This window comes from Equus quagga, chromosome 11, assembly GCF_021613505.1.
Source record: "Equus quagga isolate Etosha38 chromosome 11, UCLA_HA_Equagga_1.0, whole genome shotgun sequence".
NCBI classification, from domain to species: Eukaryota; Metazoa; Chordata; class Mammalia; order Perissodactyla; family Equidae; genus Equus; species Equus quagga.
This window is the reverse complement of record NC_060277.1, coordinates 7310380-7332856: the sequence shown is the minus strand read 5'-3', so window position 1 is coordinate 7332856 and position 22477 is coordinate 7310380. Positions and strand designations below refer to the sequence as shown.

At 40.3% G+C, this 22477-nt stretch overlaps 1 protein-coding gene across 4 annotated transcripts in view; it reads left to right on the top strand.

The window, feature by feature from the left end:
* L3MBTL3 (L3MBTL histone methyl-lysine binding protein 3) overlaps nt 1-22477 on the top strand; it is a 113913-nt gene that overhangs the window by 1064 nt on the left and 90372 nt on the right. For 2 of the 4 annotated variants that reach the window (XM_046677580.1, XM_046677577.1), the window contains exons 1-3: nt 8-211; nt 1724-1803; nt 19214-19330. In XM_046677580.1, coding sequence (XP_046533536.1) covers nt 19229-19330 — 102 coding nt within the window. In that variant the 5' untranslated portion in view covers nt 8-211; nt 1724-1803; nt 19214-19228. Of the gene's footprint in view, nt 1-7; nt 212-296; nt 891-1723; nt 1804-19213; nt 19331-22477 lie in introns of those variants that run through there. The other 2 variants (XM_046677579.1, XM_046677578.1) reach the window with 2 other exon arrangements.

Sequence of the window (22477 nt, the reverse complement as noted above, 5' to 3'; positions counted from 1 at the left end):
CCCCCCCCCCACCCCTTTCTGGTCGAAGCACGGCCCACAGCGCGACCGTGAGAGAAAGTTTAAAAGCGGGCGGTTTCCTCCTCGCCTCCCCGCGGAGGGGTGGGGGGATCTGTTTGTCCGTCTGCGCTCGGAGAGAGGTGGGGGTCACGAGCCGCCCTCCGGGGTCGCGAAGCCCGGGGCTCTTACCCCACCCTTCCACGGGGAGACGAAGGTAAACGTCGCTTCGGTTTCCCCCCCCCCCCCCCCCCCCCCCCCCTTCCTCCCCCCCCCCGCCGATTTTTTGAGGGGACCCAAAAAACGGAGTCTCTTTCCTTATGCAACTTCCTCGGGCGCTGTGAACGCGGCCCTGCCCCCTCCCTGCATACCTCGGCCCGCTCCCTTCCCACCCCGGGGCCACCAGAAAAATGCATTCGAGCTCATTCAAAGTGCACGGGAACAAAAATAGATTTTTAATTGTTCTAAGTTAAGTTAAGGGAAACTGAGATGAGAAATAAGAATTTGGGTGGGGGGGGGAGCGGCTGGGGCGAGTGCGTCGAATTTTAATTTTGATTTTCCTAGAGCGGTGCTGGTGGTATCTTTATTGGTTTGGGGAGCCCGAGAGTCTCTGTACTGGCTACCTCGGTCGCGTGGATTTTTGCGCAAGTTTTTAGAAAAACACTGACTCGAGTAGAGCATTTCTCCGGAAAGTTTCAAGTGCAGCAAAATAGCGAACGTGCAAAACTGGCCAAGGGGAGACCTCTAGTGGTTAAACGCATCTTTAAGTTCGGAAGGCCGAGAGCAAAGTTTGGCCTTTACTTGTAGCTACGTAGTCGCTTCAGACGTGGAAGTAATTAGACGACCTGTGCCGGCAGCGAGATATGGTGTGAAAGGATGCTGATCAGAAATACAAGGTTTAGTAAATCGGAGAGCAGATGAGTTTTGAGGACCCGGAGCCTGTAACTTCCATCTCTCATTTATTATATGGGAAAAAAACACTTGGCTTTTATTCTGGGATTTGAGAATGTCACTCCAGGGATTAGAAACAATTGTTCGTTTTTACATTTATTGCTTTCTATACCTTTGATCAACTTTTAATCAGGAGTCACAGCGGATAATTTCATTTTGAATGTTAATAAAAACACAAAGTGCAATATGTGTTTAAAACTTTGAAAGAGATGAAAAAGACCTTTGGTTGAAATTTGCCTTTTATATGAGCGGGTCGTTATATTCTCTAATAAATATAACTTAAGGCTAGTAGTTAGTTTCTTACCTGTAGAGTTACATACAGTCGTAAAATAGTCTCTTAGTTGTAACAATGTAATTTTGTTTCACTGGGAAAAACATTATTTCTGAATACTTTGTATAATTTGTGATTTAAACGCTTAAATATATGGACAAAAGCTGCTTACATAATAGCTATTCTTTTGCCAGTGTGTGTTCTGTAAACTTTAAAGATAAAAGCAATGAGAGTTGAATCCAGTGATCCCTGTCCCTTTAACCTGCTAGTCATACAATGGGAGAGACTTTACTGGGAGAATTTGGGATGGGGGATGATATGAATGATAAAATCCATTTCCCCTCATCTGGAACTAGTTTGTTTTATTTTAATCACTAAGCGGTATTGTGTGAAATTATGCAATAAGTCAGTGATTCAAAATTTAAACTTATTAATTGTGGATTGTGGGTTTGAAGTCGTCTTTTTTCTGACAATGCTTTGATTTTACTTTTTCTCTCTTTGAATTAGTGCTAGACCTTTGGGAGAAGTCTTGAGGGTAGACGGCAATCCTAAAGACCACCACACAGTTCCTTCTTCACCGCTCCTAGGTAAGATTTGCTTGGTGAAACAAATTGCCTGATGTACTTGCCAGTGTTAAATGCTGAATTTGGGGATCAGGAAGGAGAGTGTGGGACAAAGTGGGCAGAAAAACATCATTGTGTGGGGGCTGCTTGGAAGGCATCCAGGTCTTGACACTAAGTGTGATTGAATGAGAAAAAAGCATTAGGAAAAGTTACAGCCTTGTCCTGGATGATCTTTGGACTGGCTCTTTTACTAGATTCTTAATTCACATTTCAATTGCACCTGTTTTCTACTGAAAGGAAATAGTTTTATTGTTTGGAATTGAAAAAATGGGAAAACTAGAACGAAGCAATTGTAAATTAATATAATTATATAAGTACACAGTGATATGGAAGATCGTGATATGGAACTTTGGTAAAATTTTGTAGGTGAAATTTACTGAGAGCTTTGGGGTATTTAAATAGCTTAACTCCTGTGGCTTAGATCCCACATGGGCTGACTTGTGCCAAATATCATGTCATAGGGTTATAGCAAATTTCCCATGTGTTAGCATAGACTTGTCGACTTTGACCATAATTCCACAAGAACTTCAGCTGTTGTCCAGTAAGATCCTTTTGGTGAATTTGGAGGGTGCTAACTTTTCTCCAGTAATCCAGGGCCTCCTTTCAGGGCAAAGATCGTTCTCAGGCAAAGGGAGCAGCCCTCTCCTGGTACAGCATCAAAGCACATTTGTGCTGCTCTTGTGCTTTCTACTATTTATACCTTTTTTCTTTTATTTTTTCTCCCCCTTTAATCTTTCTCTCTCCTTTTCATGTTTCTTCTCTGTCTTGAGTGTTAAAGGAGTCGCTAGTTCTTGTTTGGCAAAACCAAAGAAAACAAAGTAAGTTAATCTTACCTTTTATGAACAGGACTAATAATCCTGGTTGGGCCACCTTATAACCAGAGTAGGTGTGGTCTGTATGTCAACACTGTATAATTGCTAATATGAAAATGACTGTTAACAGGAGTTTATTGTTATTTTCTGCTTGTGGATGGTCTCGAATAGTGTAATAAGCAAAGTAAATAGATGTGGTCCATGTGGATGGTGCAGCAGAGACAATGGGGCAAGAACAACTCCAAGATCATGCCAATGGAAGTAAGGTTCAAGCAGAGTAAAATGCGTTTCCTAGGATGGTGCGTTTCATGTTTCGAGGTGCTGAGTGGAAGACAGTGGTTATTTGTCTTCATCTGGGGAGTCATGTGGCTGTGGCTAGCGTGCTAGGGTGGGAGTCAGAAGATGGTTGAGCCGCTAAAGGTATCACCTTGTGTAAGTCACTTTTCCTCTTTCTGCCTAGACTTCCCCATCTAGAAACTGAAAGCAACAGTGCTTGCCTTGCTTCTTTTGTTGAAAAGATCAAATAAAATCAGGTTTTGAGAGCTATGAAGAGTGAATTCAGGTGTTTGGCTGTCACGTTACCATTTTACCTTGGGCGGGCTTTGTGAAGGGCAGGACGTAGGTTGTCTAGGGCAGAACAGAGTGATTTAATTCCTGGCTAAAATTATTAGATTGGTTTCTGGTGTATATATTATATGGACTTGTCATAATACTTGCAGGGGATATTTCTTTTCTTGAGGAAAAAAGCAGTTTATCTTTTACAGTATTGGCTCCCTGAGGGGAGGGACCATGTTTGAACATGGTGCTGAATCCAAACTAAAATTTATTCATCCCAAACTAGTCATTTCATAGGAGTAAGTGAAATAAATACTTCAAATTTAAAATGATGCCTGATTGTGGAAACGGTAAGGCGGTGAAAGGAGAGGGGTTGGTGTGAGGGGAATTCGTGTGCTGTAATTAATGCTTTAGTTGTGTGAGTCTGCTGGGAAATGAGGATGAGAAAATAGGTAACTGGAGTGGTAAAGATTTAAACTCCAGGGGCCAGAAAATGGGTCCTGCATACAACTGTGGATTTAGGGAAAAGTCCATGGGTTTTCTAGATTCCTTTGCTACTTTATTCTAATTACAGCCAATTATATATTATCTAGATAGAGAAAAAAATACTGTCATTGTTTTCAATTTGATGATACTGAACTTGACAAACCCTGGCAAGTTTTAGTTCATCTCTCTTTTCCTATAAATTATCCAATCAATGTTCTAAGAATCCAAAAACCCAATAGTGGAGGAGAGAAGAAATATATGTCTGTTTAATTAGTCCCTAAGTAACTGAGGGCTGGTTCTTGAGTAATTCCACTTGTATGTTTGGCAGTGTCTTTCTAAGAAATATATATTTCAACTAAGGCTGTTTATAGTAGATACAGTTAGGATGAGACATTTATAAGAGACGTTACTTATGTGGTGTGGGACAAGGGTACCCTTCGGGTCCCAAGGATGGGTAGCCTGAGTGATCCCTCTAGCAATGTTTCTACTAGTTACTTAACCAAATTTTTTTTATTTTTTGTTTTTTTGTTTTTTGCTAAGGAAGAGTAGCCCTGGGCTAACATCTGTGCCAGTCTTCCTCTATTTTGTATGTGGCTTGCTGCCACAGCATGAGTGGTGTGGTTCTGTGTCCAGGATCTGAACCTGTGAACCCAGGCCTTCTAAGTGGAGTGTGCCAAACTTAGCCAGCAGGGCACAGGGCTGGCCCCACTCGGCCAGTTTTTCATTGAGATCTTACAGTGCTGAACACTGAAAGACTAGGTCTTTGCTCTTGAGGAGTTCCCTAGACTCTTACCCCAGGGGTAAGCACAACTCTGCTAATAAGAGTATCACAGTTCTCTTTATGCCAGTGGGAAAGAATGAGGCTCCAGCACTCTTGGGAGCCAGTGAGCCAGCAAACATGGATTCCTAGGTTAACAGGTGCAGGACCATGACATATAATTGTGTACATAGAGTGCCAAATATTACATCCCCTTTTTAATGCTTAGCTTTCAGAAATGAATAAGAAGCTCTTTACCCACTGTCAAGGAATGCCTGAATTGTATTTCTACCAAAGGTCATGGATTTGGGCTGATTCTCCCTTCCTTTGGCTAATGTGTTCACAAAGGTGACTTTCTGGCAAAGGTCTGTTCTACCACTTGCTACTCTCTGCCTACTTGCTGCTACCGGAGGACTCTTTCCTCACCACGATTTGAGGGATATTGTATTTAAAGAGAACAATTTATTTGAGAGACACTGTGTTTAGAGGACTATTTATACGTGTATAGTTAGATAGGATGTCTTGAAGTTCAGAACATCTGTGGAAAATATATTTTTTAAGGAGCTTCATTATCCAATGGGAATATTCTTGGGTTATCTCTTTACTCTCTTAAGCTAAACTATTGCAGGACATGTGTGGATACGAGTCAGTAGTAGCAGATTATGAACTAGTTTGTGCTGATTGCAGCAGCTATGCAGCAGGTGGCTGAAAGCAAAAGACCAGGAAAGGGTACCCTTGAAATATCACTAAGTTTGATTTACGACGTCAAATTGGGAAAGATCTTTAAGAAATCCCCATTTAGGAGACAGGATGGTTTGAGGAAAGAACAAGGGCTTTTGAGAAGAACTTCATTAAGTTGGGTGATCTTGGATGAGGGAACTTCTTCTGATGAGCCTTTCTTTCTTTCTCAGAAGTGGACTTAGAATTAATAACTTGGGTGGTGATTGGAAGAATTACATGTGATTATTGTAATTGTTAAGTGCCTTCTGTATTAGTCTTTTTGTAAGTCAGTGTTTGTGTCAGCCAACAAATATTTGTTGAGCATCTGTTTTGTGTAAGTCTCTGTTGGGGAGTGCTTCACGTAATCAACACTTAGAACCGAATGAATGAATATGTTGGGGTTACAAACAAATGAAGAGCCATCCTTGGCCTCAGCGTGTTTATAATCTAGTTGAGGAGATAATGAATGCACACAGTGGTAATTAACAAACAAAGTCATGGTTCAATGGTAGCCAATGGTAGAGAGAAATGCAGTAGGTGCTATGGTGGGACAGCCGTGGTACTTTTGTTCCAAACATAGGGACCTGAGAGGTAGGGTGTCCTCTGCAAAACACTGTGCAGTGTTGATAGATCAGGTGTCATTGTACATTGAGTGCCTTGTGAATGTCAAGCATTAGGCTAGGTACTTTATTTTCATACATTCGGTCATTCATTCATCCAGCAAATACTCACTGCTGTCTCATGCCCAGGTGCTGTTCTCGTCACTTAGTGTTATCGCTAATATTTTCACTGACCTTGAACATTTGGTATTGTTATTTCTTTTAGAGCAAACCGTTGCTCAGAGATACTTAGTAACTTGTTTGAGTTCAAACCATGCAGTTGGAAGGGGTGGGACCGGGGAGAATGATACTGGTTTATGATTGTTTTGTCATGTCTTTAGGTTTCTGCTTTTCCAAATAGTAGTTCCTGGGATATTTCTAAGAAAACATATTCCCAGAGGAATGTATTTGCTCTTACACTTTGGTTGACTAAGATGAGCAATGGTGAACAGGCATTAGAAAAAATGATGGGAAGAAAACTCTCTTCACTTTCACCGTTTTTCCCCCTATTTTTAAATCAAGAATTGGGAAAAGACTTGGGGCCAGCCCAGGGTGTAGTAGTCAAGTTTGCACGTTCCACTTTGGTGGCCCGGGGTTCACCAGTGTGGATCCCGGGTGTGGACCTACGCACTGCTGGTCAAGCCATGCTGTGGCAGGCGTCCCACATATAAAGTAGAGGAAGAGGGGCACGGATGTTAGCTCAGGGCCAGTCTTCCTCAGCAAAAAAGAGGAGGACTGGCAGTAGTTAGCTCAGGGCTAATCTTCCTCAAAAAAAAGAATTGGGAAAAAACTAATTATTGAGTAATACTGAAAAGAACACCTTGGGCTAGCTCGTGGCCTCGAAAGGGTCACAAACTGTTCACAAAACATTACTCAGATTAGGTGTGGGAATTACTGGGCTTATTTATAAAAAGGTTTCATTTGTTCTTTGTAGGAAGAGACCTAATGAGGCAGTAGGATTAGTTATCAAAAAATGTAAATCAATCAGTCAATATAAAGGAAAAGGATGGGACCTAAATTTACTGAAATGAACTGAGAATACAATGGAATTTACTCAGAAGCCAGGATTATAAAAGGAAAGAAGAAAATTTAAATGAGGGCTAGAGATAATGGTGGAGAGAAGCTGGGGGCAGAGGGAATAGGAAGTGCTAGGCCTGAAATCAAAAGTGAGGACAGGGAATGTGACCAGGAGTATACTGAGTAACAGTGCTGTAATTACTGATGTTCTGCTCTTTAACCAGAGGACCGTGCCCACGTTTACAAAATGAAGTGAAGAGCTCTTTTGGTTCATTGGGTGGTGCTGTGTCGCCATGGGAGTTATATAACATCCCTGTTCTACGAGGTATGGTCCATCAAGAGAGCTTTAGTCTGACTTAGACGGATGCCGTTGCATGCATTGATTATGGGGTAATGGACTGTGTCTCCTTTCTTGAGGCTCTATTATCCAGTAAATTTTTTGAAGCACCTGCTGTGTGCCAGGCCTTTTCAAGATTGGACAATAGCTTTATGTTATGTGTAATTTTATGGAATTAAACTGGTTCTGTTACTAGAGCGCTTTGAGTAGGCTTGCTCAGGCACCAAAATCAGCTGTTTATTTTTCCCCATCTGTTACACTGATTGAACCCTGAACTGGGAATTGAAATTCCGGAGTGGTCAATCTGGTCTGGTTGTTAAATGATCTAAATAATTCACCCTTTTGGTTTGTGGTCTTATTTGGTGGATTTGAGGCCTGGCTATTCGATCTCTTGATAAGAAGGTTAACTACAAATGGTTATCAAGATAAGCTCATAGAATTCTGTGAGAGAAATATAATCTGGTCAAATCTAATTTATTACATGCCAAAGAGAAATCAAGTGTAAATCTTTTAGTTTTAGTTCTATGTTTTATAAAAATATGAAGCTGAATTTTAAAAATAGTGCTGTTAGCGTTTTGTGAAACAATTATGAAGGGAAATATGAAAACAGAACATGATACTACTTTTAGTTTTTCTTTTCTAATGTAAGTGCATGCATATTTTGCATAAGCATAGCAATATCTGTGTCAGGCAGGTTCCTGTTCTTTTTATGCCCTTTGAATCCCTCTGATGGGTGTGCAGTTTCTATTATTACCCTCCTCGTGTAGTGTGTTGATGATACGATAGCCCTTTTAAGGATGTTTCTGCCTTAAATTGACATAGCTTACAGTCTGTATATTGAAAGTGAACTTCAAATAAAAAGCGTTTGATGAGAGTATATTAACTATGCCATAGGCCTGCTCACGTCAGGTTGCAATTTCATTTTCTATGTACATTTTTTTTTCTTGAAAGGCATTTTTCGTTTTCTGTTCCTCCTTTAGAGGAAGTAAGTAGGTTAGGCCACAGAATCTCAAATAATTCATCCTTCTTACTGTAACAAACGGAAGGGCAGGAAGTGGAGATTTTGAAGAGGTTGCCATTCGTGACTACCCCTTTGCATATAATCTCCATGGAGAAGATGTAGCAAATTAGATAAACCATTGCTACTTTATATTGGGTGGTTCTCCTTAAAGTGTGGCCAGTAGATACAAGGGGAGTGTGTTTAAGAAAATATCAGTAAGAAGGAACCATCCTGATGACCGATTTCATATTTAAAGAAAGCAGAGCTTAGTTACCATTCAGGCGTCTTCTGTATAAGGATAGATGTGGACAGAAGACCTAGATTTTCAAGGATTTGCTCTTGAGAATCTTGATGCTACTGAGATTTACGTTCTCACATTGAAATAATCTCACGTTTTGCCTGCCTAAAATCTACGAATTTGGGCCCTTGGGGCAAAATTTCACATCTCTCCATAGCAGATCAGAGTTCCTCTCAGGCAGGGTGAGTAGACTATCAAAGCTGGTATCTGTCAGGCTTGATTTGAAAGGAAAATTTTTCTTTGTAACAATTATGTGTTTGTTGAGAGATGCTTCAAGTGTGAGTTCAGGTTTTTCTCTTGTCCTTATTGAATAAGCCTGTTTAAGAGGTTTGAATTTAACTTCTTTTGATGTGTTCTCCACTGACGCTTAAATGAGGAGAGTTTCTTGGAGCGGTAATGTTATGCTTCTGCCAAAGAGGTAAATAAATACTTAGCAGCTTAGTTGTTAGTTAGAATTTTCACTGGAGAATATGATATAGATGGACAAATGAAGATCTTCTTCTCATTTCCCCTCTGCCCAAACCCCGCCCACAGTTAGTCTGTTGCATTTTCCCCTTGTCTTTGATTCATTCATTTGATAAATTTTGTTGATACCTACCATGGATATTCACAAGAGATAAAGAAATGAATAGAGCAAGTCCCTTTCCTTCAAAGCTTTCTCTAAGTGGATGATCATGCTACAATGTAATAAATGTGTTTATTTAATACAATGTATTAAATTGAGGTATAGATCCTGTCTTCTCAGCCCGTCGTCTTCTCCTGGCATCTCACGTACTATACTCTAGTTCTCATACAGAGAAAGACTCTCAGCGTAGTCCTCCTCGTCCCCTTTGGGGAGGATCCATAGCTTTCGTCTCTCTCTCTCTGCTGGCCTCTTGCTGCAGTCTCTCACTGTGCTTTCTGTTCGCCTCTGTGCCAGCTTTCTTGAACACAGGTCCTGGAACCACAGTTGGTATGTGAGGAAGCTTTTATGCCTCCTCAGCAGGAAGGTCACCAATGACCCAGTCTTGGGTTGTTATTCAGAGATTATGTCCTTCTTACTTTTTTGGTTGTTAAAATGTTCTTTTCTTTATAAGAGCTTGGCAAAACGAATGGTTGTTGACTTTGCCTCAGTTTCAATTCATTTTGAAATTTTCCTTGTCCGTGAAGTCCTGGAGTCTTACCACGTTCTTAACACCCCGCTTTTCCCTTGCTTCACCTCTGGACTCCTGAGGCATCAGATAGGCTTCATGGCCTTTGCACGGTTATCATTCCTCTGCGCGGGTTGTGCTTCAGACATCTGGTGAACCGCTGCTTGGAGGGAATGCGGACACCGGAGAGTAGCTCGTTTTCTTTTCTTGAGAATAGCTGTAGCTGTTGTGTACCGAGTGTCCATTATGTGCAAAACACTTTAGCATGCATCATTAAAATTTTTTTTACTTCTCTATGAAGTAGATGTTCCAGTTCCAGTTTACAGATGAAGGAGCCTAAGGCTTGAGAGCCTGTGCTTTTCACCACTACACTGGATCAGCTTCTGTGTCGACTAAAATATAACGTGTTGTGCCCTGTGGTAGCGTCTGAGGGGCACTGTCTTGGGAGGTAAAAGTCTGTTTCTTGGCTGAGTGACCTCAATTTTCTCATCTGTAAGATGTTATCAGTCTTAAGAGGTAGTTGTGAGGGTCAAATAGGCTGGTATTGGTGAGGTCCTTTAAAATGACAAAGCCTGGGAGAAACCTGCTCCCGTGTGCCTGTATCCCTTTGATGTGTGTTAGACTTGTTACTTTTGTCTGATTACCCCTTTGTGGCCTTGTGTTTGTGGGTATGTGAATTCTCCCCTTATAGGCTGTGTATGTCTGGCGTCATGAAGGTACAAAGGAGGCCACCAGAAAGTAAATCAGAAAACTGTAGACAGGTCTTAGGAGGCAGGGCCCTGTCTTCTCAGGATCACTTTCTCCCCCTGGACTTAAGGGAGTACTGTCCAGAGGGCATTCCCCAGGATTAGGCCTACAAATCTCAACAGTTGGATGCGGGCTGGGGACCAGGCCAGAAGGTAGCATCCCTGTAGGTGACTGGAACCTGGAGATGAAGAGATTCTGTCTTGTAAAACACTACCTATTTTCATGTTATTTCTGAATTTATTTTCCAGAGCATAGCATTTCCAAAAGGGGGGAGGGGGGTTCCGTAGACCTCGATGTACTGTGATGATAGAGTCATGAGGCCAAGTGACTGTGGGCCACTTTGGCCCGGGCAGCATTTGGCACATGGCCGCACCGCTGCTGATGTGCATGGTCCGTCTCCCAAAGACCCCGCGGCTATTACCCATCCTTTCACCACAGAAGTTTTTGCCATGGGACGTGAATAAATGTTCTCCTAAAAGTTGTGTTTTTGGAGGCAGACTTTGGGAATTGTTGCCCTAGCCTTTCCTCTAGTCTTGTTTAGATGCCTTAGCCTGACCTACGATGTGTGATCGGACCAGGGTGGTGGCAAAGAGAACCTGGCCTTCAGGCCCACCTCCCTCCCCATATGGTAAACGCTTCTCCATGACTTCAAAGGTAGTATTGTTCTATTAAGAAAACTAGCAGTGTTTTCTGGAGCCGTGTGAATATGAAATATCATTATTAACAATAAAACATCTACTTTTTTTCTTTTTAAAGATTGGCACCTGAGCTAACAACAGTTGCCAATCTTTTTTTTCTTTTTCCTGCTTTTTCTCCCCCAAATCCTCCCAGTACATAGTGGTATATTTTTTAGTTGTGGGTCCTTCTAGTTGTGGCATGTGGGACGCCGCCTCACCGTGGCCTGACAAGCGGTGCCATGTCCGCGTTCAGGATCTGAGCCAGCGAAACCCCGGGCCGCCGAAGCAGAGCGCGGGAACTTAACCACCCAGCCACGGGGCCGGCCCCTAAAACATCTACTTTTCTATAGTGATCTTGACATCTAGTGATAGAGATTTGAATACAAGTGGCCTACCACAAAAAAGGCTATTGAAATGAAATTAAATGAGAGGGAAAAAAAGACACGTAATTTTTTTAAGGTCACTGAGCAGCTCCCATGAACTCGAATAACTGTTAAACTAGATAATTATAATAAAAAGTTAACATTTTGTTGACTCTTGCTATGTGATAGGTGCTGTGCTAGGGTACTACCTGGCTTATCCCAAAGAATCCTCACCATTGCCCAATGGGGACAGGCTCTGTTAGTCTCCACACTTTACAGACGGGAAAATTGAGACTTCAAGAGATTAATTGGTCCAGGGTCACAGAGTAGGTAATTGTCAAACTTTGGAAAGTGAATTGAAGAGGAGGAAAGGAAGGAATTGATTTAGGAGAAGGTGAGAGATGGCGAGTTTTGAGGACGGTCCATGAAATATTTGATTTGCGCCTATGAAAGGATGACAAGGAGCAGGGTGGGTTGGGGTGGGGAGGCTCAAAGCAGTTTTATATGCCAATTAATGAGGTGTTTAGCAGAAGGGAGAGGCCTTTTAGATGATATTACCGAATAATGACATTTAGGACTTTTTGTGCGTCACAATGTGCCAGATACAGCATTTGGAAAGTACACGGAAAGCCGACTTCAGTTGTTGGTATTAAAGTGGGCATCACAGCCACAAGGCATTGGATTCCCACAGTGGAGGCTGCCTTCTCATTGCTGTATATCTCAGTGCTGTCTGTCTTCTACATGCTTATCATTTTTGTTTGGTTCATGATAATGATTTCAGGGTTAACATTCCTGACGCACTCTTTACAAAAGATATGTTGCCCTCTTGGCTGAAACTGGTAAGTTTAGTCTGTGGACACTTGGTACTGATATCTCAGAACTTGTCATCTGAATGATGAAATTTTAGTCTGATTCGCAGGTGCTGCTTTTGAGGTGAGGTCTGTCCCCGTTTTATAACCACTCCCAACTCAGCTGTATCATCTATGTACCTTATTTTTGAAAAATGCATCTGTTAACCATAAAGCTATAAAATTCAACTCTAAAAAAAATGCAACTGAAAAATTACTAAAACTATTTAACAGGACTTAGTGAACATTGTTACCATTCTTTTAAATATCATAATTGAAAACAATGGTTTGAGCAGGAATGGCCAGGCTACAGTTAGTACCCTTTCTTAGTAATCTTTATTTCTCACCTTATCTGCAGATGCAGACTTTTGGGTTATAGGCAAGGCTCACCCTTTCACTTTATGTTTGAGCATCCTGGATTGGGTTGCTTATCTTTCAGGGGCCTGCTATCTTCTCCTCTTCTCAGCCCCAGGCAGGCTCTTCACCTTGAATGTGCTCTAGGATCTCTGCACCGGGGGAGTCCATGCCCCTCACTCTGAGCCACTGTTTTATCCGCTTGTGGCAGATATGAGAAAAGGAATTGTAGGAAGGGCATGCAAACTCTGTTACCTCTAGTCAAAATAAGATATGGTAGAATCTTGACATTTGTGAGGGATGTTTCCCAAGACCATCGCCAGTTCTCAGCTTGCAAAAATCATTGTAGCACATAATTCCTTCCTTCAAATTACTGAAGTATAACTGAAAAATGTAAATGATCTCTCTAGACCTAAACTACTTATCTTACTTGATGAGCAATTTTTGTACTGTCTGGAGCACTTATTGAAACAAATTCACACGTCTTTTCTAATTTCCTTTTGGAGCACTTGGTCATTTTGTTCACACAATGTGTCTGAGTCATCATTGCATTTGACATTTCAGTCTTTAATTTATCTGCAACTTCTATTTTGTGGCCAGGACCGATCAGTTTCATAACCATTTCCACATTCCCCTCATTCTGTCATCGACACTAGAATCAACTAGCAGTTAATTTTGTTTGTTTCATTTTTTAACAAGAAACAGAGTTTTTATCACCTTATTTCCGGTGGCCATAGCATGAAGACTAAACAGTCTGACTAAGAGCATACCTGGACCTTGACCGGTCCTGGTGACTTGCTGTTGCCCCTCAGCTTTATGGCGTGTGTGAATCAGAATCATCTCTGCAAGATGACAGATTACCAAGTGTCGTGGGAGCTTCAGATGTCACTCAAGTATGGTAGAAACCATGAATTGTCTGCGAATGCCAAGGATCTACTGTATATTTTTGGTACCTGGCTTGTGGAGAAGTGGACCCTACCCTTCCTTTCCTCGTTGACTTGTGGAGCTGATACATTTGCATATATAGTTACACACCTACTAGTTAAATTGCCCAAGAGCTTTGGGTAAGTTGATTTCCCTTAATGTCTTCTAGGCTATAGCTTCAGTTGTTGGCATCAATAACAGACTAAGTATTTTCATGGGAAGATATCCCTTTCATAACATAACTATTGTAAATAAACATGAAATAGGATTTTAAAATATATTTTTTATTAATCTTTTTCTTTAAAAAAATTTTTTTTTAAACATTCAGCAGGTACAAAGAGTGAACAGAGAGAAGTTTCCTTCCCATGACTGTCTTTCTGCAAACCATTACCCGTTCCTGGAGCAGCCAGGGTTACCAGTTTAGGACAGTCCTTGCAGAGATGGTCTATGCACATACAAGCAATACACATATATGCCCACTTTTGTTTTACACAAATAGTAGCATATAGTTTCTATATCTTGTGTAAAATTAGTAGTATTAATGGTATCTTGGAGCTCTTTCTGTATCGGAATGTTGAGAGCTTCCTCATCATCTTTTCACAATGGCATTATGTACCATTGTATGGATGTACTGCAGTGGCCTTAATTGATGGAGGTTTGCGTTGTTTCCAATTTTTTGATATTACGAATAGAGACATAGTCAGAGAATACCCTTTCACGTTTTTCCTTTTATACATATGTGCAAGTATCTATAGAATACATTTCTAGAGGTAGAATTGCTGAGTTGGAGGATATGTTCTTGAGAATTGATCAACAACAAAAGAGGTCATTTTGATTTCTGATGCCACCATCAATGTATGAGAAGGCCTGCTTCCCCATATTCTCATAACATAGGATTTTGGAATGTAAAATATTAACTAATTTCATCGTCCCCTAGTGTTTTGAGATTACTAGTGGTCTTGGTAGGTTGGGGCTTCCAGGGGTTTATTTACATGAGAGATTGAGGAAGTTCATCGTTAGATACACTATCCCAAGGGAGAGTCGAGTTGCACAGCTTTTGTTTGGAGACAAGCAGTGATGCAGGAGAGAGATGCAGGAGGTAATTCTGAGGGCAGTGTTATATGTCATTTAGTCTGTCCTCCAGCCCTTTTGGAAGCTGAGGGCAAGAAGATCGTAATAAAAATTAGTAAAAGCTAAAGTAAGCTGTTTCATAGAAGAGGAACTTTGGGAGTGTAATATGTTTACATGGGTACCAGCAGTAATGGGCTCTGCCTTCAGTAGAGTCAGCTCCTTGATGAGGCATCCATAATGGGCATTGGTAGGAGCACACTGGATGTCAGTGCTCTTGATTTTAGCCAGTGTCAGCCGTGACATGTCTGTTAGTGGGAATCAAAAGCTGCGTTGGTACATTTGCTGGACATCTGAACACCAAAGCCATCCCTTTTGACATCAGCAGTGCCTGGAAACCCTTAGAACTTAGAAGTGATTACGAGGAAAATGGTGGATCTGTCTGATAGCACAGAGGGCCCATCATGGTGCACTTTTAAGATATTTCCTTAGGAAATCTCAGTACCCTTCACGAGAGATTTTGGGTGAGATTTTCTGCAGAATGAGAAATACTGTTTCTAACTTGTATTCTGAGTGACTATTACCTACCTGCTTTTTATGGCCCATGGAATACAGGTTATACGTGGGATTATGGAATAGTGCCAGGTGATAATTAAAGAAAACATAAAACAGGGCGTTTCTAAGTACTAAAAAAAACTTTGCTTAACTCTTAGAAACATGATTTGTTGAATTGACATCTTGACAATTACCAAAACGTTGTCAGTCATATTTTACCACTTCACCCCTTGATTAATTTATAGCAAGTTCCTCATTACATCATTTCCTCGGTCAATTTCAGTTTGTATCTCCAAAATACAATAAAGAACTCTCCTTTTAAAAATACATACTGGGACTGGGGCTGGCCCCGTGGCCGAGTGGTTAAGTTCGTGCACTCCGTTGCAGGCGGTCCAGTGTTTCGTCAGTTCGAATCTGGGGCGCGGACATGGCACTGCTCATCGGACCACGCTGAGGCAGCGTCCCGCATACCACAACTAGAAGGACCCACAACTAAGAATATACAACTATGTACCGGGGGGCTTTGGGGAGAAAAAGGAAAAAATAAAATCTTAAAAAAAAAAAAAATACATACTGGGACTGGCCCAGTAGCACAGCAATTAAGTTTGCACGTTATGCTTTGGTGGCCTGGGGTTCGCCGGTTAGGATCCTGGGTGCGGACATGGCACTGCTCATCAAGCCATGCTGTGGCAGGCGTCCACATATAAAGTAGAGTAAGATGGGCACGGATGTTAGCTCAGGGCCAGTCTTCCTCAGCAAAAAGAGGAGGATTGGTGGCAGATGTTAGCTCAGGTCTAATCTTTCCCCCAAAAAGAAAAAGAAAATACATACCATCATCATCTCTTTAAAAAAAGCAACAGTATTTCTCTAATATCATCAAATATCCAGTTGGCATTCATGCTTCTTTTCCTGTCTAATCTTCTTTTTTTTAATAGTCTAAATCATGATTTAAGCAAGATCTATGAATTGTGATACTGTGATTTGTTAGTCTCTTAAATCTCCTTTAATCTAAATTTCAAATTTCCTCCTCCAAATGTTTTTTTATTCCTTTCCATTTTTTTTTTAATATGTGGAAAAAACCAAGTTTTTATCCTGTACAGTAGTGGCTTTAAGATTTCTTGGTCTCAAGTCTCCTTTACCGTCTTAAAAATGATTGAAAACCCCGAAGAGTTATTATTTGTGTAAATTATATCTGTCAATATTTACTGTATTAGAAATTAGAATAGATAATTTGAACTATTTATTTAAAAATAGTAGTAAATCCATTAAGTTAGTATATAAGCATAATTTTTATGAAACATAAACATAGTTTCCAAAATTAAAAAGAATATGAGAGAAGTGGTGCTATTTTACATTTTTGCAAATCTCTTTATTGTCTGGATTAATAGAAGGTAGCTGCCTTTTCCTCTCTGCTTGTGTGTTCAACCTGTTGCTGGATGTTGTTTTGATTGAAGTATGTGGAGAAAACCTGCTTCTTGCAGATACAGGGTTGGAGAAGTGAGGAGTGTTTCAAGTCTTTTAATTTAGTGGTGGACGTTCTTCTTTGATACAACACCAAAACTTGACAAGTGGTAGTTTCTTAAAGGTTAGTTGCAGTGTGCAATTTGAAACCTATCAGTGAGCTTTTCACGTTCTGTTACATTAAAATCCATTGGTCTGTCTTGCACTTGGAGTGGTTCTATCACCTATGCATAATTTTGTAACATCAAGCATTGGACATTTGGAAAATACTGCTTCACCAAGTTATGCAGATCATCCAAATGTTGACATATTTCATTATGAAATATTTTAAAAATCATACGCATTAATATCACCACCCATCTCCTTAGAAAAGAAGTTATTGGGAAGCTGTCAAGCTCATGGTGGTAGACACAGGTTTTCCAAAATTCTGATTTTCCCTTGAATGCTCAAATGTTATCATTAGCAACAAATACTGTCAGTGTTTTCTTTGATGTGAAAGACTCACTTCGTTTATTTTTGACAAAATATTTGCCAAATATCCAAACCTGAATAAACCTAGTTTGTTAAATAAAAATGGCATTCCCTGAAAACAGCTTGTTGAGCTTGCCTTCCAGGCAATTCACAAGTGCTTTTCCCCGGGACACCCATGGTACTTTGGCATGCCCAGGTGCTTGATGTTTCATCACACAGAATGTTAAAGATGTATATCCAAATATCAAGACTTCATAAAATTTATTATTTTGGCTTTGTCAAGGAAGTCCAGGATGGTCTTTAATAATATATGGTGGTAAAAACAACGACTCCTACTGCACCTGGGGGCTGCTGCCTCTGCAGTTTACCCGGTTTGCTTTTGCACCATCAATGCACATGTCAACATAATGAAGAAGGCAAATAATCTGTTAGTATTTTTACGCAAATAGTTTTGACTTCTTGGACCTTTTGAAAGGGTCCCAGGGCTCCCCCAGGATCTGTGCACCACACTCTGAGAAACGTTGCTAAAGAATTTCTGACAGTCCGAATTCTGCTGCTTTTATCGTTTTGGTGTGATTAACATGTTCCTTTGCCTCTGGTATTTCTGTAAATAGACTTAATCAGGTTAGCTTTGATTTCATTTTTTTCTGGCAAGACTACTTCGTATTTGGTGTTGGGCTTGCATTCTCAGCAGCCATTGATGGTCGTTGTCTGGAGCATTAATTTCTTAAGGGTTGCAAATGGTAGTGTTTCAGTTCTGTCATCCCTTCTTTATGTATTAGGAGGAATTTTTTCCTAAAAGGAAACTTCCTTTCTACCCTGAGATATAATTCACGTAGATGTCGTGTGATATAAGCGGGATAAATCCTTGTCTTTTTCCAAATAATGAGTTGGTTCCCTTGCACCCCCCAAAAGTGATCAATGAGGTGTTCTTGGTTTTTTATTTTTTTGTTTTGAATATCCTCGTGAACCTGTGGATTTAAATTTATTTGATGTATGTCAAATCACTGCATCTAGTATCCTTGCCTTGGCTAGCAGGAGCCTCATCAGGTTGGCTTCTGAGTTCTTTTGATATGACCTCCGTTATCCTTATAGCGTCCTTGCTTCTTGGTTTGACACGATGTTTCAGGCTTATCCTGTACATATTTTCTGCCACTGAACAGAAATCAGCTTCCTTGAGAAGACCTTCCAGAAATGATACTTAGAGACCACAATCTGAGCACTTGGCTGCTCATTCATTGGTTATTTATAGACTTCTTTAATGGACAAAGCTAGAAAATATGCATATGTTTTTAAAGATAAAATGCATCATGAATCACACTGATACTTCCATTCAAATTTAGGACCCATCTGTCTTTCATCACTTGTCAGTGACACCAACATACTTACTTGTTTGTTTTATCCCATGCTATGCAGACAACAGTGTCAGAGTAACAATAGCGGTACCACTACTAACAATATGATGGTGGAAAATAGTTTGTTTTGCAATTTAAAAAAAAGAAAATGAAAAGCGTTATTACGGTTTAGCTAGCTGAATTGGTTATCTTAATGGAGTCTTATTATTGGTGTTTACATTTTGAGACTGTTTTCCTGTTTCCCAGAACATCAGACTGGCAGATTTTTCCACTGAATTCAATAAATCAATTTATTGAACGAATCCATCACACTGTCTATTCATTGTATTGACACAGCAAACTGGGTTGACACATTTAGTGTAGATGACAGTCAATAATGGACTAGAATTTCTATTTCTTTTTTATTATCTAAGTGGCTTCTTTTTTATTAATATTTTATATTAATTCCATCCTCAATCCATACCTACTCTCTTTTCAATGTCTTAAAACAGTAAAAACTACTTAGAGGGAAAGGAATTCTATTCACATGGCCTCATGATTTTCTCTTTTAAGTCTATATGCTATGAAACAATGAATTCCTTTTCTTTGTAAGAATAGATAAAATTTACTGCAACACTTTTTAACTGAGAATTTTTTTATTTTTTCTTCTATAATTTACTGTGGCTTGCACTAGAAAAAATGTTAATGATATTTTTGAAGCAGTTATTTCTAGATCTATGGATATGGGATATTGTGGTCAAGAAAAATTATGTAATTAAGAGAAACTGAAATAATGACCACGAAAATAAAAACTGGTCTAATTTGGAATATTTAGTGATGTGCCTTTTTTCCCCCTTTCCAGGTTAAAAACTAAATCATGACTGACTCTGCCTCTAGCACAAGTGGTCAAGAGTTTGATGTCTTCAGTGTTATGGACTGGAAAGATGGAGTAGGCACCTTACCGGGAAGTGACTTAAAGGTGAGCTATCTTTGTAACATATCGTTATACATGTGTGTGCATCTGTGTGTGTTTATTGTTAAAATAAACTTGAACAGTACATATGTGAAGTAAGAATTAAAAGCGTTAAGTGTAATACTGTAGGTTTTATATGATGCTTAGACTTCTACAGTAAACTCTCAAGACAATTTGAAATGCTGATGCCTTTGTCAGTGGGGTAGAGGACTAAGGAATATTTTGGCAGCATGTGCTCATTTTGCAGAAACTGAGTCATAGCTTCAAGGAGGATCATCTCAATTTTGACTCTATTGGGATGGCCAATAAACGTGGAAATGGTAGAGTTAGAAGACCTGGCTTCATATATCTTGCAGTAATCGGCTTTGTAACTTTAACTGAATAACCACACTCCCTGTGTCCTAGTTTTCTCATTTAAAAACTGAGTAATGCTAAAATATTGAATAAACAGGACTATTCTCCCTTAAATTATTTATACTATAAATATGGAGTTTATGTAATTTCTTGTTCAGAAGCTGCCCCTTTCTGTGCACCAGGCTGCTTTTGTAGACATGAGGACTCTCTTCAGAGAGCCGTGCTTCAGGCTGCTCCTCTTCCCCTGCGCCCCAACCCCACTCAGGACCACCCACGTCTACTGCCCTGTGAGGCCTGGTTACACGGCACCCATCTGGGAAGCCAACCACCCCCACCTGTCATTTCTCATTTGCTTTTGCTCTGATCCTATCTCTGGGACCTTGAACCTGTCTGTGGCCCTTTAGACTTTGTGTTTGTACTTGTCACTCAGGTATTTGAACTTCCCATCTCCCTAACTGGCTGTCCCTTAGCTTGGCGTCTCAAATGCTTGGTGTTCTGGCCTGTCTTGAATAGAAATTCCTGCTCTCTAATATTGACCTCTTGAGATCCAGTCCCTTTTAGTGGCTACTTGACAAGTATCTCAGCCAAGCTTGTCCTGGTTCATCTTCAGTGGTGAGATTTGGACAATCTGTCATTGGAAAAAAACTTTGGTTTTGGTTGCGTTAGGTTTAATTGAGTGCAATTTGCTGACATAGCTATCTGAGTTTAGCTGCACAAAAATATGACAGTGAGGTTTAATGAAATCTGGAGAAGAGATTTAGTTTTTAGTTTTAGTTTTGCGTGACCTTGAACAAGTCAGTCTCTCTGGGCCAGTTTCCTCTTCAGTAAAATAAGGAATTAAATGAATACTGAGGATTTTATCTGCTCTAACAGTCTCCAAATGTTCATCTGGATTAGATATAATGGAAATAGAGTGCTGAAAGTTTTGAGAAAGAAAAACTGTTTCCAGACTCTGATAATGTCAGCCACATATTAGCTACATGAGCTCTGTCAAGTTATTTAAATTCCCTAAAGTTTCAGAATCTTTATCTGTAAAATGGGAATACAGGATCTGAGTCATAAAGTGGTTATGAAGATTGAAAAAATATGTAATATAAAAAATATGTAAAACACTTAAATTGTCTTTTCTGACTTTGTGATACATTATATAAACTGCTGTTTTTTTATTGCTTCACTCCCTTATTTTTCTTGTTCATTTTTATCCCTTCTCAGTGGCTTCTTTTTGGTGTCAGATGGATGATGAAGTTTCTAACTTTTGTTTAGTTAGATTTTGACGATAGAGTGACATTTCCATCCCTAAGAAGCGTAGATTGCCTGAAGGTTTTCTAAGCAGTGGATTTTAGGAATTAACCTACTACTTTTATTAAGGCAATCAGGTAATTAAGCCACTTAGTGACTATTGTAAGCTGGATTATTTGACTTGACTTTTAGACTCCTCTAATTACCTGGGTAATTGCCGTGTATCCAGTTCACTTTCTGCCCTGTAGACAGTTTGACACCCCACTTCAAAAAGAAAATTTAGGAATTGTTTTGTACCTTATAACCCTTTTTATCTCAGGAGATTCAGGGACTAGCCAGTTGATTATATTACTTAGGATTTCTGAATCACTTGCTCCTATTAAAATTCAAGTTGCTTAAGAGATCTGAGAAACTGATTTTTTACAAAATTAAGATGTTGGAAAAAACTTTGAATAAATCATGAAATTTACTCTCTCACATCATGCTTTGCCTATTTTACACTATTGAAGCTCCTGTATTTTAATTGGATAGGCACGTGGGTTTCCTAATAAACAGTGCACTACCCTGAGATAACCCACGGAAGTTAGTTCAGCCAATACACAGAGACTCAAGTCCTCATCATGGGAACAGGTTTCTCTATACTGCAGTTTATTGCCGTTTTGAAAGAACTTTTCTCTGTAAAAGCCCCCTGATTGCTGGCGGGTCAAGTTCTATCACTCCTTCTGCTGAAATCCTGTAGCAGTTGCCTGGATGTCTCCCAGTAAATGTCAAACCCCTTAAGTTCGCCACTGCCATGTTGGTGCGCTCTGGCCCCTACTCTCCTCTCTGGCTGCGTCTCCTTGCACTCCTCAGTGCCACCCTGTTTCCTTTCTAGCCCAAACGGCCAGTTGAAGATTCACTTCTTGGTTCCTTTGAACTGTTCCCCGTTGCTGGCATCCCTCTGCCCTGTCCGCACTGGGCTCACTAACCCTTCTATAACCCTTATATCAAGCACGAGCAGCATCTTGTTTGGGTGCAGGAGTGCAAAGAATAGAGAACTTACTCTCTGATGAACACTTTGCCTGCATCTTTCAATTTAATTATGTTCTTTAACCTTTCAGAGGTAGTCTCTATCACTGTTGTCAGTTTACAGATGGGGAAACGGAGAGCCAGAGTGGCTAAGTCATCTGCTCAAGGTCCAGCAGTTACTGGCAGAACTGGGTCTTAAAACTAGGCTTTTCTAATTTTAAAATTGATTCGCTTATCACTGCTATACCACAGTCTAACAAGACAAAACGTTTTCATATCAAAAGAGATGCGAGGAAAATGTTACAGCCAGTTAGAGGAGGTATTATCATAGCTGGAGGGGTCAGGAGGTTTTGGTAAGCAGATGTCATGTCACTTCATGTGCCTGAAAATAGGTAAGCACTGCCTGAGGACGTTGAGGGGGCAGGGACCGGAGGAAGGAAGCAGGCGGGTCTCCAGAAGCACTAGCATAGGAACGTGCAGTGTCAAGGGAGAGCAGCTGCTGTCCTCTGGCCCTATTGACAATATTGTGGTCATTAACAAGGCATTTTGGCT